This window comes from Plectropomus leopardus, chromosome 9, assembly GCF_008729295.1.
Source record: "Plectropomus leopardus isolate mb chromosome 9, YSFRI_Pleo_2.0, whole genome shotgun sequence".
Taxonomy (NCBI): domain Eukaryota; kingdom Metazoa; phylum Chordata; class Actinopteri; order Perciformes; family Serranidae; genus Plectropomus; species Plectropomus leopardus.
Window position 1 is genome coordinate 4205210 of NC_056471.1, and position 14741 is coordinate 4219950.

Sequence of the window (14741 nt, forward strand, 5' to 3'; positions counted from 1 at the left end):
ACCATTTTTTATTAAAAATATCCTAAAAAAAAGGATCTTATTACTTATGGTTTTATGGCATGTGTCACTGCCCTATTAAGCTCTGTTTGCTGTTTCAGATGCTTTTTAAATCACTTGAGTAATTAGACTTTTGGGGATTGTCGGGGAGATTTGAAGACTCACCAAACATATCGCTTCCTCATTGTTTTTCAAAAGCCTGTTTTTAATAATATATCTGAGGATCAGAATCATGAAAACAAAAATTAATGTGCCACAGTCAAAGATACCCCGAGGAACATCTCAAAAGGAATAAATGAAAAAACTTTTTAGATGCGGTGTCTGCTGGATCTGTCTGGGTGGTTGACTCCCGCAGCGATGCTCACAGCACGATCTGAACTCTACCTCTTCATATGTCAGCTACATGCTCAAGATTTAGCATTCATAAGAGTCTTAAAGTGTGTATCTGCAGCTTTGGGCTTCTGCAGAGCTCAAGAGGTGTGAGGAGAGGCGCCGCAGGGTAAAGCCCTCCAGCTGTCACTCAATCACAGCAGCTGTCAATAAGGCTGTCGATACACACTGAGCCTGTATGTCCAAACACTAAAGCCTGGATCGATGTGTCAATGCACTTCCCATAAAGCTTGGTGATTTATCAAGCTGCCGACAGCTCAAACAATAAAGCTGCCAAATAGATATGTAGGTTCACGCCCACTCAGATGCAGCATCGCAGCACGCGGGCCAGCCGAGCGCAAAAACACACTGAAACACACACACACGCAGAGGCAGTGATGAGGCTGTGTCTCCGTGCAGGTAACTCTATCAGTTGGATGGGGAGCCCCGGCACCCTGCCTGCAGACATCACCCCCCCTCCTGCTCCCAGGCCCTCCCCGCTGGTTCAGGAGGATGAGCTGCTGAGCAACAACCACCTGCCTGAGCACAACAACATCGTGAGTACACTCCAGCTCATCACGCTCATCGCCTTCACATTTTAAATTAACTTTCAGACTTCTATCCCCAGGCCTTTTCTATTATCTTTTGTTTGAGCTCATCTTGTCACTGTCACACTGTCTGTTCTTTATTTATTGTATTTGTTTTATCTCCATTGCTGGGACTTTTTTTTAAAAAATCAGTTTTATTATTTTTACTCTTACTATTCACTTTTTGTTTGTGACAACACAAGATTAAGTTTGTGTATACAGATGTTCTTCTATATATATTTGCCAAGTCCTTCAATTTGCATTTGTCGATTCAATTTAATTTAGATTTTAATTTTAATTTCAATTTAATACAAACAACCACATGTCCTCTATCTCACAATTTCACCTATGTGTGGAAACTAGTTTTGACACCCTTACAAAAAACAAGGATTTCTAAAGGAGACTGTAGTTTGTCTTTAGAAGTTTTGGTCACAGTTTAACAAAACATATTAGATTTTTAATTTTTTTATTTTGATGTTATTACTTAATTGAATGGCTGTTATAAGCCTCATGAATACAGGTTAGAAAGGGGCTATGAGCTAATGAAATGGCTAAATGCTTATCATTTGTTTTTGGGAGCAGTTTTGTTACATGACGTGGCGTGACGTGGCGTGGCGTGGCGTGGCGTGGCGTGGCGTGGCGTGGCGTGGCGTGGCGTGGCGTGACATGACGTGACATGACGACAGTAGCTCACCTTCGGAATGAGGTGGAAAAGGAGATTGAAATCATGGATGTGCGGCTGACAGATCTCTGAGAAATGTTTCCAGCACCTTGTTGAATCTATGCCATAAAGAATTAAAACGGTTCTGAAGGCAAAAGAGGGTCCAACCCGGTACTAGCAAGGTGTACCTAAATAAGTGGCTGTTGAGTGTATATTCAAATCATTATTTATCTACTTTATGTTTTTGTCATAGCTAAAATAAGACACAATGTTGTGCATTTAAAGTTTTTTCTCCATATGGTGTAAAAAATACACTCTCCTGTTCTCTGAAACATAATTAAGAATCAATCACCCAATTATTAATGTCACGTAGGCTACTTATACATTCTAAATACATCTGTGGTTCAAACTTTTGTATAGACCCTTGTTATCACAAGATTTTTGGGCTGGGTCAAAACTGACCTGAACCATACTATAAGGGTATAAAATATGACCATGTATGTAAGTATTAGAATGTTTTTACAGTAGGGAAGGAAATGCATTCAAAATATTAGTTAGAGCTCGAGGACATGCATTATGGTGATTAACTGAAAGTGAAATGAACATAACTTTAGTTTGTTTAAACTCCACAGGGGAACGTTAAATGCTTCAAGGTGCAGTATAAAAGACAAAGTAGTCATTCGATGTAATGATTGATTTAGATTTATTATAAGGACCTGAGAGATATAAAATGACGGACATAAAGGTTGCAGTAAACGCAGCTGTGCAGCTGGAAAGGCTTTTACTGTAAGGCAGCAGCAGGAAGCCATTCCTGTGCAGTACAAGATATGGTGCACTAATGCAGACATTTCACACAAACCTAATAAATACCATATAATGTATGCAAATAGAAAAAAAGGAGGAATGTTTTGAGGGAAGTTGCAAATGACATGAAGGTGAAAGAGTGATGTATTCATTTTCAGTGATGCACTCAGTAATGGTTAGGATTGATCTGGTAGCTGTGGTCCTAACGAGGAGATCAAACCTCTCATCTGTGGAACACAATAGTAAGTCGGGATTTGATTTGAAGATCAAAGCAGCAGCTCTGAGGCAGGAGTTATCAAAGCACTCAAAAGATTTTACAGAGTGTGTGTACGATCCAGCAGGAGCAGTGTTTTTAGCACTGCTGTGGTCCAGATGATGGGAGAGGCCTCATGAACGCAGTAGAAGTTATCTAGCCCTACAAACAAATGTGCGATCTTCACCTGTAAACCTGGGGGAAGTTGGGTATAGAAATATATAAGTGATTTGCCATCTTTCAATGACAGCTGAGAGGAGCTTGGTTTAAGCTGAGAGCAAACAGCTTCCACCAGCCATCCAAACAAAGTGTTCAAAAGAACACCAGAGCTGTACTCGTCTTTTGTTTGAACACATTTACTCTCAAACAGGGCCCCAAATCTTTTAAGCACGGTCACCTGTGAAGACATTGTAAAAGAGCGAGGACTCTAAACTGCTGATGAAGGCATTCTCATATAAATAGAATGGATAGAAAGAACTTTCATCTGTTTTTCTGTGGTCATTTGATTTGTTCAAAAGAAAATGGTGACTGTTGTTTGTCGTGGCGAGAGTATGCAGCATTTGGCCGACAAAGGCACATTGCAACTGATGCAGGGACGTCAACAGACGCACATGCTGGAACAAATGGTTAGGATGCAAAAAGAGCACATGGTAAGGTGTAGGAAAATCATATATTCAGATGGGAAGCAAACATCCAACTCGTGCATGAAAGTCTGGGGTTTGTTGGTTGAGTGCGTATAAAAGGTAACTACAGATCATGTAATAACACTGCTGGTGACAACGTAATATAACCAGTGTAAGTACATGATGGATGGGATCAACAAACAACAGACTTTTTTTCTACACCTCACCAAGTGCCTTATTTGCCCAAAACTGTGTGTGTATGAATGGCTGAAGGACAGCGTCAGGTAATAACACTGCCAGTAACCATGGAATATAAGGAGCACAAGTGTGCTTATAGGACTGGCATGAGGGAGGTGGATGGGTCCTACAAACAACTTCGAGCAGGAGTCTGGAGTTAGCCTTCCATGTGGGTGTGTGGTTTTTCTTTTCTACACCTTACCATGCACCTCTTTTACCTAAATTCAACTATTTGTGACTTTTTGCCTAATCCCGACCATCGTGACAGTCCGCGCTGTGTAAACTTAAGGACCATGCTGCTTCATCTCATCATGCGCATTTGTTGACATCGCCATACCGGCATCCCAGAGCGTAAACAGAAGGATACCGAAAACTTCATAGGTAGACACAGAAGGTCACTGACATGGATGTAAACTTAAGTGCAGCTTGACTTCTGCACAGCAGCATACAACATGGTGGCAATTGTAGTTGACTCCAGTTCACCTCCTGCAGTATCTTTGCAGCCTCTTCAGCTTTCCGACTCCCTGCTGTGGACACTTTTGTCCTGCTGAATGTCTATTACAGATCACATCCTGTTATTTTCACCATGGTTAAAATGCTGTCCGGAACAATGAGTGAAATGACTGAATAGTGAATATTTCATTCTCCAGCTCCCTTGTCACGGTGCTGGGAATGAATTTGCAGGCAGACCTCACAGTTTGAAAACCTCTGGACGTTGTTTTTTACACATAAATGGCATTTTCAGATCCAGCCAGTTTAGGTGTGAAAATGTTCCAGTCTCAAACAAGTGATCCTTCAGTTCATAATCATGTTTTGGTGGTGCTCAGCAGGTGGGTGGTGAGGGGATCAGAGTCAGACCTCAACTACAACCAAACAAATGTTCAAACTGTCCTCCCCCAACCAATCAGGTTTCACACAGTCTGTGGCGCTCAGACAAGTCTTGGCCCTCAAGTGCTTTGATTCCAGTCCTTTTTTTGATCATGTGTGCGTGTGCCAGCTCAGTAATGTGCAGACAGTAGCCGACCCGCAGACATGCTGAAATGTGCTGTGAACACATATGTTTTGAGAGCACCACAGCTCCTGGCTGCCCTTGTCCATCACTGACCATTAAACGTGGTCCAATCCAATCGCGGTCCTGGCTACTGTAACCTTGGCCAGACCACAATCTGCCGTGGCTGTGGCTCCCTGGCTCCCAGCATGCCTCACTGCCAGAGATAATCTGGGCCGCCAGACAAGAGGGGATTCCAACTCTCTCTCTCTTCCGCAGTTGCCCTCCTCCACTTGCTCTCTCTCTTCTCTCTCTCCATCTCTGTGTCCGTCTGTGTCTCTCTCCCAGTGAGCGGATTAGATGAGGTGTTGGTTGGAAGCAGTGCATCAGTCAGGCTTCATTAGTATGAATTTATTCATGCCCATATGTTCCCCCCCCCCCCCCCCTCTTCATCCTTCCCCTAAATCTCCCACTTTCCTCCGTCTTTCCTCCGTCTGTCCTTTTCTCAGTTCCTACCTTTTCCTCTTTTACTCATTTGTTCTTTTCTTTCTGCTCTCAGTTTATTCTCTCTTGCATCCTCAAGTCTCAGCCCATTCTCATTCCGAACTTGTCAAATTGTGCCACTCTGTATTTGCTTGCAAAAGCCACCTTCTGCGTCCACATGCAATGCCCATGGACAGCGTCAGATAATAACGTGGTCAGACAGAACGGGTGGTGTTGTTATTGAACGTAAGTGGATGGCCTGAAGGCACTAGATGCGTTCACATTCACAGCGTCACTTGACAAAGTGGCAGGATGAAACCAGTGGCGTTGTTATCATATGCTGATGGACAGCCAGATGGCAGCGGGCATGTCCACGTGTAACGTTCACAGGCGGCGTCACTACACAACGCTGCCAGACGGAAACTTGTTGCTTGCGCCTGAAACATTGAAAGACAGCATCAGGTTATAACACTACCAGTAACCACAGAATATAAGGAGTGCAAGTTTGCTTATAGGGCGGGCAGATGAGGAGGTGGATGGGTCCCACAAACAACCAGTTTTCATGCGATAGTTTGAACTTCACTTCCTGTGTGGTGGTGTATGTGGGTTTTTTTTATACACATTATCATGTGCTTTTGTCTTAATTGAACCATTCATGACTTTGTTGCCAAATTCCAACCACTGTGACAGTCCACGTTGTTGTGCAATCATAAGGACCGTGCTGCATCATCCCATCATGTGCATTTATGACATCACGGTAATGGCATCCCCGAACATAAACAGCTGACGCAGAGGGAAACCTAAAACGTCATAGGTAGACACAGAAGGTCACTGACAGAGCGGCACCATGTGACGAGTTGGGGATGAGAACGTGTTGCAAGTCTTCACTCTCTGCGCCCCACCATCCCCCTTCATCCGTACCTGCTCCACATCTCCTCATCCGTCGGTCACCCAGCTGCTCGCCTTGTCTTTCTGAGGAGCTTTGGCTTGTTTCTCCGGAGTGATTTTCTTCCAGTTTGAAAGGCTTCACTTCAGAAAGCTGAGTATCTGCTCAGGCAGTGGGAAGAAAAATGTCAAATTTAGAAACACAGGCGAGTGCTCTTTGTTTCAAATGTTACATTTCCACAAGGAATGTCATCAAATATGGAGTGAGGTGGGATTTCAATGTGGCTCTGAATACCAGTAGCCTGTAAACCCTTTGAAACCTGGAGCAACATCACTTTTCTTATAGGTAGCATCTAGTATTTAAACCTTTGAATCCAGAGCAAATTAGTGCATTTTCTTCCAAAAGCATGGAGAAGAAAAGGCAACTAGTAACTTGGTAAGAAATGTTCCGCGATTGCAAGAAATAAGAAGATTTAGAAAGTTCATTTTTCAAAAAGCTAGGGAAAAATATGTAGAGGAAAAAAGACAAAAAAGCTAGGAAAAATTGTTTATCTTAATACATATTTTGTTTTTTTTTCGGTAATTGCACATTGCTTTCTTCAGATGTTTTTTTAAAGAAATCGTGCAAATTTGCACAGATCTCTTTCAAAACATGGGGAAAAGCCAATGAGTATGTTTGCAAAAGCTGCTCCACAAATTGCAAGAAAATTATTTTTAAGAAGCTAGAAAAAATGTCTAGGGCAAGATGAAGAAAAAAACAGGGAAATATATAATTTTAATTATAGTAATATTACATTGGCGTTATTATGATCTTCTGCTTTTATGGTCGTTTCCTTGTTTTTTTTTTCTTTTCTTTTGTTTTTCCTTGTGCTTTTTGCTAAATTTTGGGTAATTTCTTCTTTCGTTGCTCATGGCCTTATTCCCATGTTGTTTTGTTTTTTTTAATCAAGCCAATATGCTCAGGTTTCAAAGGGTTATTTTTACTGACAGTGTGCTATCCAGCCAGTCAGAGAATATAAAAGAATGATGCAATTTCTTTTTTTTTCTTTACTTTTAGCAGTTGGACATTTTAGTATATGCATCTATTAGCTGTAGCACGCAAGCAAACGTGTAACTATAAAACATGCCAGATGAGTATACTAACATTGATAACAACTTTATTTTACAACAAGAGTTGCCGACTTGACATCATAAGTGCATAAACATGGTGGACAAAAGTCAATGTTTATTCAATGCTAAGAAAAATTTTTATTAATTCACGTATTAAATATAAATTCTTGATCACATTTAAAGTGTAATATGGTATTAATGTTAACTGCTGTGTATGTAGAGTGATTTACATGAAATAGAAAAACATATAAAAGTAATATATGTGATATATATATATAAAACAATTAAAATACAAACATCTATCAACTGATTGTTTAAACACCCTTAATGCAACTTATCTTCTTTGTAGCTTCCATGTTTTTCCCACTCCACCACCTCAAATTACACAAACACAACAAAGTCCAAATAATGACTTCCCATCTCGGAAACTACAACCTTCCAACATCAAATGACTGCAGCGTTAGCTTTTCCTACTTTTTTCCACGGAGGGTGGAAAGAGGAAAAGTCACGGTTTCCAATGATGTCGCACAACTGGGGTGCAGCACACGTGCAGTGAAATCTGGTCTGCAGTTGCCCGATAAACACCCAGCAAACCAGATTTCGCTGCTCATTTGCGTATGTCTTTCCACCTTCGTTGTTTTCCTTGTTTCCCGCCTTTTTTCTGTCACAGCTGTCCTGTATCAGCCTCATTAGTCCTTCCTGCTCCTAAGTTTCTCCCAGCCAATCAGCTCTCTACCCGTTCTTCTGCCTCATCACCTTATTCTCCTCACCTGAGCTTCTCCGCTCTTTTTCTCCACCTGTACTTCATCTGCTTGTCAGTCTGGTTTGTATTTTTTGCTTTTCGGTTTAGTCTCTGTTGGATCTATGATTTGGTGATGTTCTGTTTTTCTCGTTCCGACCTGGAAAAAAAGAGATCTGTTTGAGTTGCAGTTGTCTGCAGTGTCCTGCATTTTGTTCCACGTGCTCTGCATTACATGACAGCCAGTGGCCAGCCGCAGGGCTCTCTGGAACTGAGCAGAAAGATGTTACATTGTAGCAAAGTCAAACATTTCAAGCACCAGCGATAAAACTTTGAGAATCAGATCTGAGGAAATGTAGAGTCATGTGTGAAATAGTTTGGATAAGCAATCCTGGAAAAAAGCTGCAAGCTAAGCTAAAAAAAAGTGAAAAATACTCTTATTTAGAAATTAATACCTCCGCTAATATTTAAAGGTGTATTTTTCATGGGCGGATTTAGTGATTTTGGGGCCAAGGCAAACGTTGTTTTGCTTTCCTTTTCACTATTTCTCTATTTTGGAATTTTAATATATTTTGAACGAGCACTACTCTAGTATATTGTAAAAAGGCTTTTGAGGCAGTTATTTTTAACGTAAAAAGTCATATTAAAAGCTGTTTAATAAATTTGTAGGATTGACTTGTTTAGTGATAGTGTAATGATGGAGCTGCGTGGCTTCTAAATTGATCTGTTTTTTCATTAAAATAATAAATATCTCTTCCTTTTCCTGGCACAAAGGAAGAAGCAAATACCAAAAGCAAAAGAATTGACAATAACACAACAAAATCGTATCAGTAATGGCCCAGAATTTGACAGTCCCGCATCTATTGTTTTTCTTTAACCCCTTAAAAACTGAGCAAATTGTCTTGATTTCTTTCAGAAACACAGGAGGAAGACCATGAGCAATGAAAAAAGAAATGACCCCCAAAATTGGCAAGAAACTAATAAAAAGCACAGGCAAATTATCTGAAAATAAAAGATGAGAAGGAAATAAAAACAAGGAAATGAGCTGGAAAAAAACCCTCAAAAAATATAATAATTCTTTAATATATTTTTAATATGTCAGTTTGAATTTTGAATTATAAATATATTTTTCCCAAGCTTTTTCTGTCTTTTTTGTTCCCCGCGGACATTTTTTGCCTAGCTATAAAACTTTTTTTTTAAATTCCAAATCTACTAGTAAGTTGCTCATTGCTTTTTTTCCCCCTTCTTCTTCTTGTGAAAGGCGTCTGAAAACAGCATGTGAAAAGTGATATTGCTCCAGCGAATTATGTGAGTTATGTGAATTCAGTTCCAGTCAGACCATGTGAAGCTGTGGTCTGGCTGATCCACTCACATTCTGAATACACAACATGTTCTCATCTTAACTCGTCACACGGTGCCGCTCTGTCAGTGACCCTCTGTGTCCACCTATGACATTTCAGGTATCTATATGGTCACTTGTTTATGTTCTGGGATGCTGTTTCCATTATTTCAACAAATGCACATGATGGGATGATGCAGCGGGGTCTTTATGTTTACACAACAGCGGTGACTGTCACGAGGGTTAGGTTCAGGCAAAAGTCCAAAGCATTCTTTGTTAATTTACTCATGTATTAAGATGCATTTCTCTATCAGATACACATAACATATTAATATAAGGTGGAAAGTGAATCTACAATGAATTACTTTAACAACTATATTCATTCTTACAACAGCAACTGAGCATGCGACCCCTGACATACTGTAGCAGCACTGTATATAATAAGTACATGACCGTGTTCCCTGGACATGTGCTGGTCCTAAAAGGAACCCAATCTGTCTTCTTCACTGCAATTATCTTCAAAGAAATATTAACAATGTTCTTGAGGCTTTTTCTGTCCCCTACCAATGTGTTATAAAAGCAGCAGATCAAAGGAAAGGTCACAAGACTCGCAGTACAAGATGGTGACTAAGAATAACTGCAGACTGGAGAACAGTCGAGAAAGAAGGTTCTTTTCCTGCTGCTCAGGCTAAAATACATTTTAAACAACTATCAAACACTGTACACAATACATATCAGAATCTACTTCACTGCTAAATTATTTTCACATCACTTTGTAAAAGTGAAAAGAGCCAACCCATAATGTGTTTCTACCCTGGAGGAGAGCGAGACGACTGCCTAATTTACAGCTTCTGCAACTGTCACACTCGCTGATGAAAAGTTAAAAATGAGTCAAAAACATCAGAATGCCATGAAACAAGCAGGTATCACAGGCAGTATTTCAATGAAATGATGCTGTTGTATTATTATCAGCAGAAGAACAATCTGCGCACAATAACCCTGCATCGGGCCCTGGGCTGCTCCAGATGTTGGTGCATATCACTGAGGCTGAACAGCTGGGCGTCAACACCCATAACACCGCAGTGAATCATATTCATCAACAGCATTAAAGTTTTAAATAAAGACTTAACTTCAAAGTGCTCATGGACACACATGATGCATTCTACATCATGTTTAATAGAAAAGCAAACACAAATATGTGTAATAAAATATGACATCAGATTTCTATTGGCTGATTTTTGTTCAAGCACATATGGAACAATAATCTGTATTATAAATGTGTTTATGTGCTTTTTACAGCTAAATGTCTGCCAAAAAATGGCATCATTAATACTATATGGAATGTAGCATTGTATTATGAATTTCAATCTCAATTTCAAATTTGATAAAAAATATCAAACCTGCATTTAAAATTGCGTCTGTCTTATACTTGCACACAGCAGGGACACAACAAAATAAAAGTCAAATCCTCCAAATTAAATAACAAAATATGTTTTTTATAACTGTCCTTTAGAAAGACCCCTAGATGCATTTTCAGATCCGAAACTCAAGAGGGACAACAGTTGTCTGTTTGTGTGTCCTGTAGATTTGCAGTGAGGCAAACTTTTGTCATAATTCAGGGGATGTGCTGAAAACTTTAAGCGCTGTACGATGTCTTGGCGATTTATTGTGAATTTTTTAAGTTCGGAAAATGAAATTTCAACAAATGTAGATTTATTTTAATAATACACACCCACTTCAAGTAATTAAATCAACAAAATTTTGTGCATTGACTGAGTCATGACCCCAGATGGTGCAAGCCAAGTTTCATACATACAGTATCCCAGCAGCTGATTAAGACATATAAACTTTTTATATTTGTGGTGCCTTCTAGTGGCAGAATAACCCAAGACTGCTTAGCAACAAAGCATCTGCACATGTGCATCGAGTTTGGTTATAATCACTTAAGCCATTTTTGATCAATAACAACTTATAAATATATAAAATTGAACTTAAAGAAAAACGTTTAAAAATGTATAACTTCAAAATGGATTGACATATCAGAATGTATTAATAGCTTAAGGTCAGGAATGTCTGTAAATGATTCTGTCAAAGTTTCTGAACAGCTGGACCAACAATCTGGGGCAAATTAACAATAAAAGGATTAAAAGAAAACTGAGAAAAAGTTGCAAAAGTTGACATTTTTAAAGCAGAATATCATTGGGCAAAGATGCAAATACATTCAGAAAATAATATTGTTAAATAATCTTGACTGTAAGCCATGTTTTTTAGACAACTGCAAAAAAAGCAAATTTATTTGTTACAGCGCCACCTTGAGGTCATTGAGTGTCATTTCTGGGCCTGAGTAGCGGGTGGAATTTGCAGTCTGCCAGTTTAGATTCGTTTTTGTCTTAAGGCTTTTGCTGCAGAAATACTTATAGATGGGAAAAGGAATAAGAGGAAAGAAGAATAATTAGAACAAAAACAATTTGGCTCCAGAAGTGAGTTGGCCGAGGGCTGTAGAAAAATATCAGACTCAGCTTGATTATAAAATGTCCGCCCCAAACAAACAAACTTAAAATACAAAGTCTTTTGTTTTCTTCATAATTCACTTCTCATGCAAATTACAAAATACAAATTAAATGCAAAAAAAGTGCACTGATTGCTTGTTTGATCACGACAATTTATTCTCTTTCTTTCAGTGATTTTAATATTGAGATGGGGGGCAAATCAATTCTGCTTAGTGCCCCAAAAATAATTTGAGTGGTCCTAAAAAATGGCTGCACACCATGCATCATACGGGATGAGCTGATTGAAACTTGCTTGATTGAAGCTTGTTTGTTCTTTTAAAGTGCTTCAATGCCGTCTCAAGAGAGATGACTTCCCCTTTCACCACTGCTTGACTGAATTAATTTCTTTCTTCTTTCTTTCAATAAAAGCTCATTTTCAATTCAGATTAGGTCATATGTATTCAGTTTGATCAAATCAGTCGAACCATTTAAAATTATAATATAAAAATGAGAATTACAAATTTCTTTTTCCTTGTTTTTCATTTAAATTTTTATTAGAATCAAAATTGGTGCACATCATACAGCACAGCATACCTTCATTATATTTTTCTGTGTTTTTTTACAATAAAGTGGGAGAGAGGTCAAATAAAATCAAAAATAAATCAGAAGTGTATGTTGAAAAATTGTATACATGCGATGTGTGTTTTCTTATGATGAGAAGAAATAATCAAACAATGAAAAGAAAGAACAGATGGAGAGAGTGAGAAAAAAACAAAAACAAACAAACACACAACAACAAAAAATGTAATCAAAAACTAAAGAAATTAATAAAATCTAAAACAATAATAATTTTAAAGAAGGCCTGGCTGCATACATGTATAACAACAGAAACAACAGAATTACAAATAAACTATTAACAGTTAACACTTGAGTGTCTCAATGAAAACTTAGAGGAAGCGATGCCTAAATATACCAATTTCGAACCAACTTCCTGATGCACCTGTCTGAAGGTCGCGGCATGAAATTTTGGATCTTAACATTAAAGTTCAATATTCTTTTCAAAGCTATTTATTACAAATTTTGAGTTACCAAAATAGGCACAAGTATTCACCCCAAAAAAATTCAGATAAATCAACCTTATCTGAGAACATTTCCTAATGCAGTGGGGTGCTTGTATCTGCTATTTGTTTTTAGAATTGTGAAAATGTCTAAAAAGAGGAATGTGCCAACAGTTTTTCACTGTCTCCTCCCTGTCAGGTGGTGGAGAGTGAGGAAGAGGAAGAGCTGACGCAAACGGAGGAGGAGACCGATGAAGGTGGCCAGTTTGACGTCATCCCGCTGTACTCCGAGAAGGCCACCGTCTCCAACCTGGGCTCCTCTGGGACAGGTGGGGCTGCATCCCTCAACACTGGCCCTCCTAAAGTCATACTACTGCTCCTCCTGCTCCTGTCTGCCTCCCTCAGCTGGGGCTAGAACAGAGGAGTTAGAGAAGACACACACACACACACACACACACACATGCACACATACATGCACCATGCACACTCACATATGATGGACCTGCCAACAGTCCTGGACTGATCGCTGTAAAAATCCTAGGAAACATAGTGAAGAAATGGACTTCACGTTTGTCAGTAGCATCCCCTCGATTCCTCACTTTACTCCTTGCTTCCTTCCTTCCCTCTTTTGAAAACGGCACTTTGTTTAACAAGGTCGGACAGCAGCTGCAGAGGCATAATAAAGTCCTGGGAGCACAAAAGGCAGAGCTGTGGTAGGTGTTCATGAGTAGCCGTTAACATATTAGCATAATGCTGGTCCTTAACCCTTTGAAACATGAGCATATTGTCTTGATTTCTTTCCAAAACATGGGAGGAAGGCAATAATCAATACAATAAGAAATGACCCAAGTATTAGCAAAAGAAAACTTAGTAAAAAGTACAAGAAAAATTGCTGAAAATTATTTTAAAACAAGAAAAAACAAGGAAATGACTGGAAAAGTGCTTAAAATTATAATAACTCTGTAGCATCCTTATAATTATCACCATTATAAATATATATTTTCCCTAGCTTTTTTAGCATCTTAAAAAATAATTTTCTAAATCTACTAATTTCTTGCAATTTGTGGAACAACTCTTGCAAACTTGCTCATTGCCTTTTCCCCATGTTTTAAAAGAAACCTGTGCAAATTGGTTTGATTCTTTTTAAAAATATGGGAAGGAGCAATGAAAGAAGGAATAACCAAAAAAATAGCAAGAAATTAGTGAAAAATGAAATGAAAGGAATTAAAACAAGAAAAGCAAACAAGGAAATGATGTGGAATAAGTGCAAGATAATTTTGAATATGTAATTATGATAAATGGAAATATAATTTTCCCTATTTTTTTTTTTTTTTTTGCTTATTTTTTATTGCTTATTTTGGGCAATTTTTGTTAAGATTGTTGAAAGAAATCATGCCAGTTTGCTCATGTATCAAAAGGTTAACACAATACAAATAGGCAGTGTATTTCATGTTTTTTGGACTCAGAGCAGATGATGGGCCAGTAAAGAGCATAAACGGTGTTTTAGCAGATTGGGTTTGTTCAGAAAAACAGCAGCTGCTGTTGGACCTTGTTATTTTTTTGTCTTGTCTATTTGTTTTTTTGAAGTCATTGACAGATGATGATTTGTCCCACTGGTTGCGACTCACCTGTCTCCGGGTCATCCTAACAATGACTGAAGGGGGAAGAGGCGTTGATATACGACGCATCAGTCTAACTTTATCACGGTGATGAATGGAGTGATCCTCTTCTCCCTGCCGCCGTCCCTATTCTACAGCCATGCTGAATGACAAATTACACACTTGTCTCTCATTGTTTAATGAACATCAAGTGCCAAGTGTGTGATGTGTGTGTTTGTGCGCAAGTGTGCGTGCGGGGATCAGGCAAGCGAGATTGCAAAGAAAATTGGGGTAAAGCTTTTTGTTATAATTTGAGACTTGCACTTCATCGTTCCCACCCACGTCAGCAGAGCCACACATAACCGCACGCGCTCACACACACGCACATGCATTTGCACACATACTGCCTGCCACGTATTGAGCCGATGCAGCTCTTTCTTGCTTTATTGCTCTATCCCCGTCCCCATCTCCCATCCCCGGTGACTCAGGACCGGGACCCGAGCTGCCACAGGCACCGATAT

At 39.2% G+C, this 14741-nt stretch overlaps 1 protein-coding gene across 1 annotated transcript in view; it reads left to right on the forward strand.

Moving 5' to 3' along the window:
* gfra3 (GDNF family receptor alpha 3) overlaps positions 1-13063 on the forward strand; it is a 64072-nt gene extending 51009 nt beyond the window's left edge. The window contains exons 7-8 of the mRNA XM_042492760.1: positions 787-923; positions 12822-13063. Of these exons, the coding sequence (XP_042348694.1) occupies positions 787-923; positions 12822-13037 (353 nt within the window). The 3' untranslated portion in view covers positions 13038-13063. The remainder of the gene's footprint in view (positions 1-786; positions 924-12821) is intronic.
* The last annotated feature ends 1678 nt before the right edge of the window (positions 13064-14741 follow it).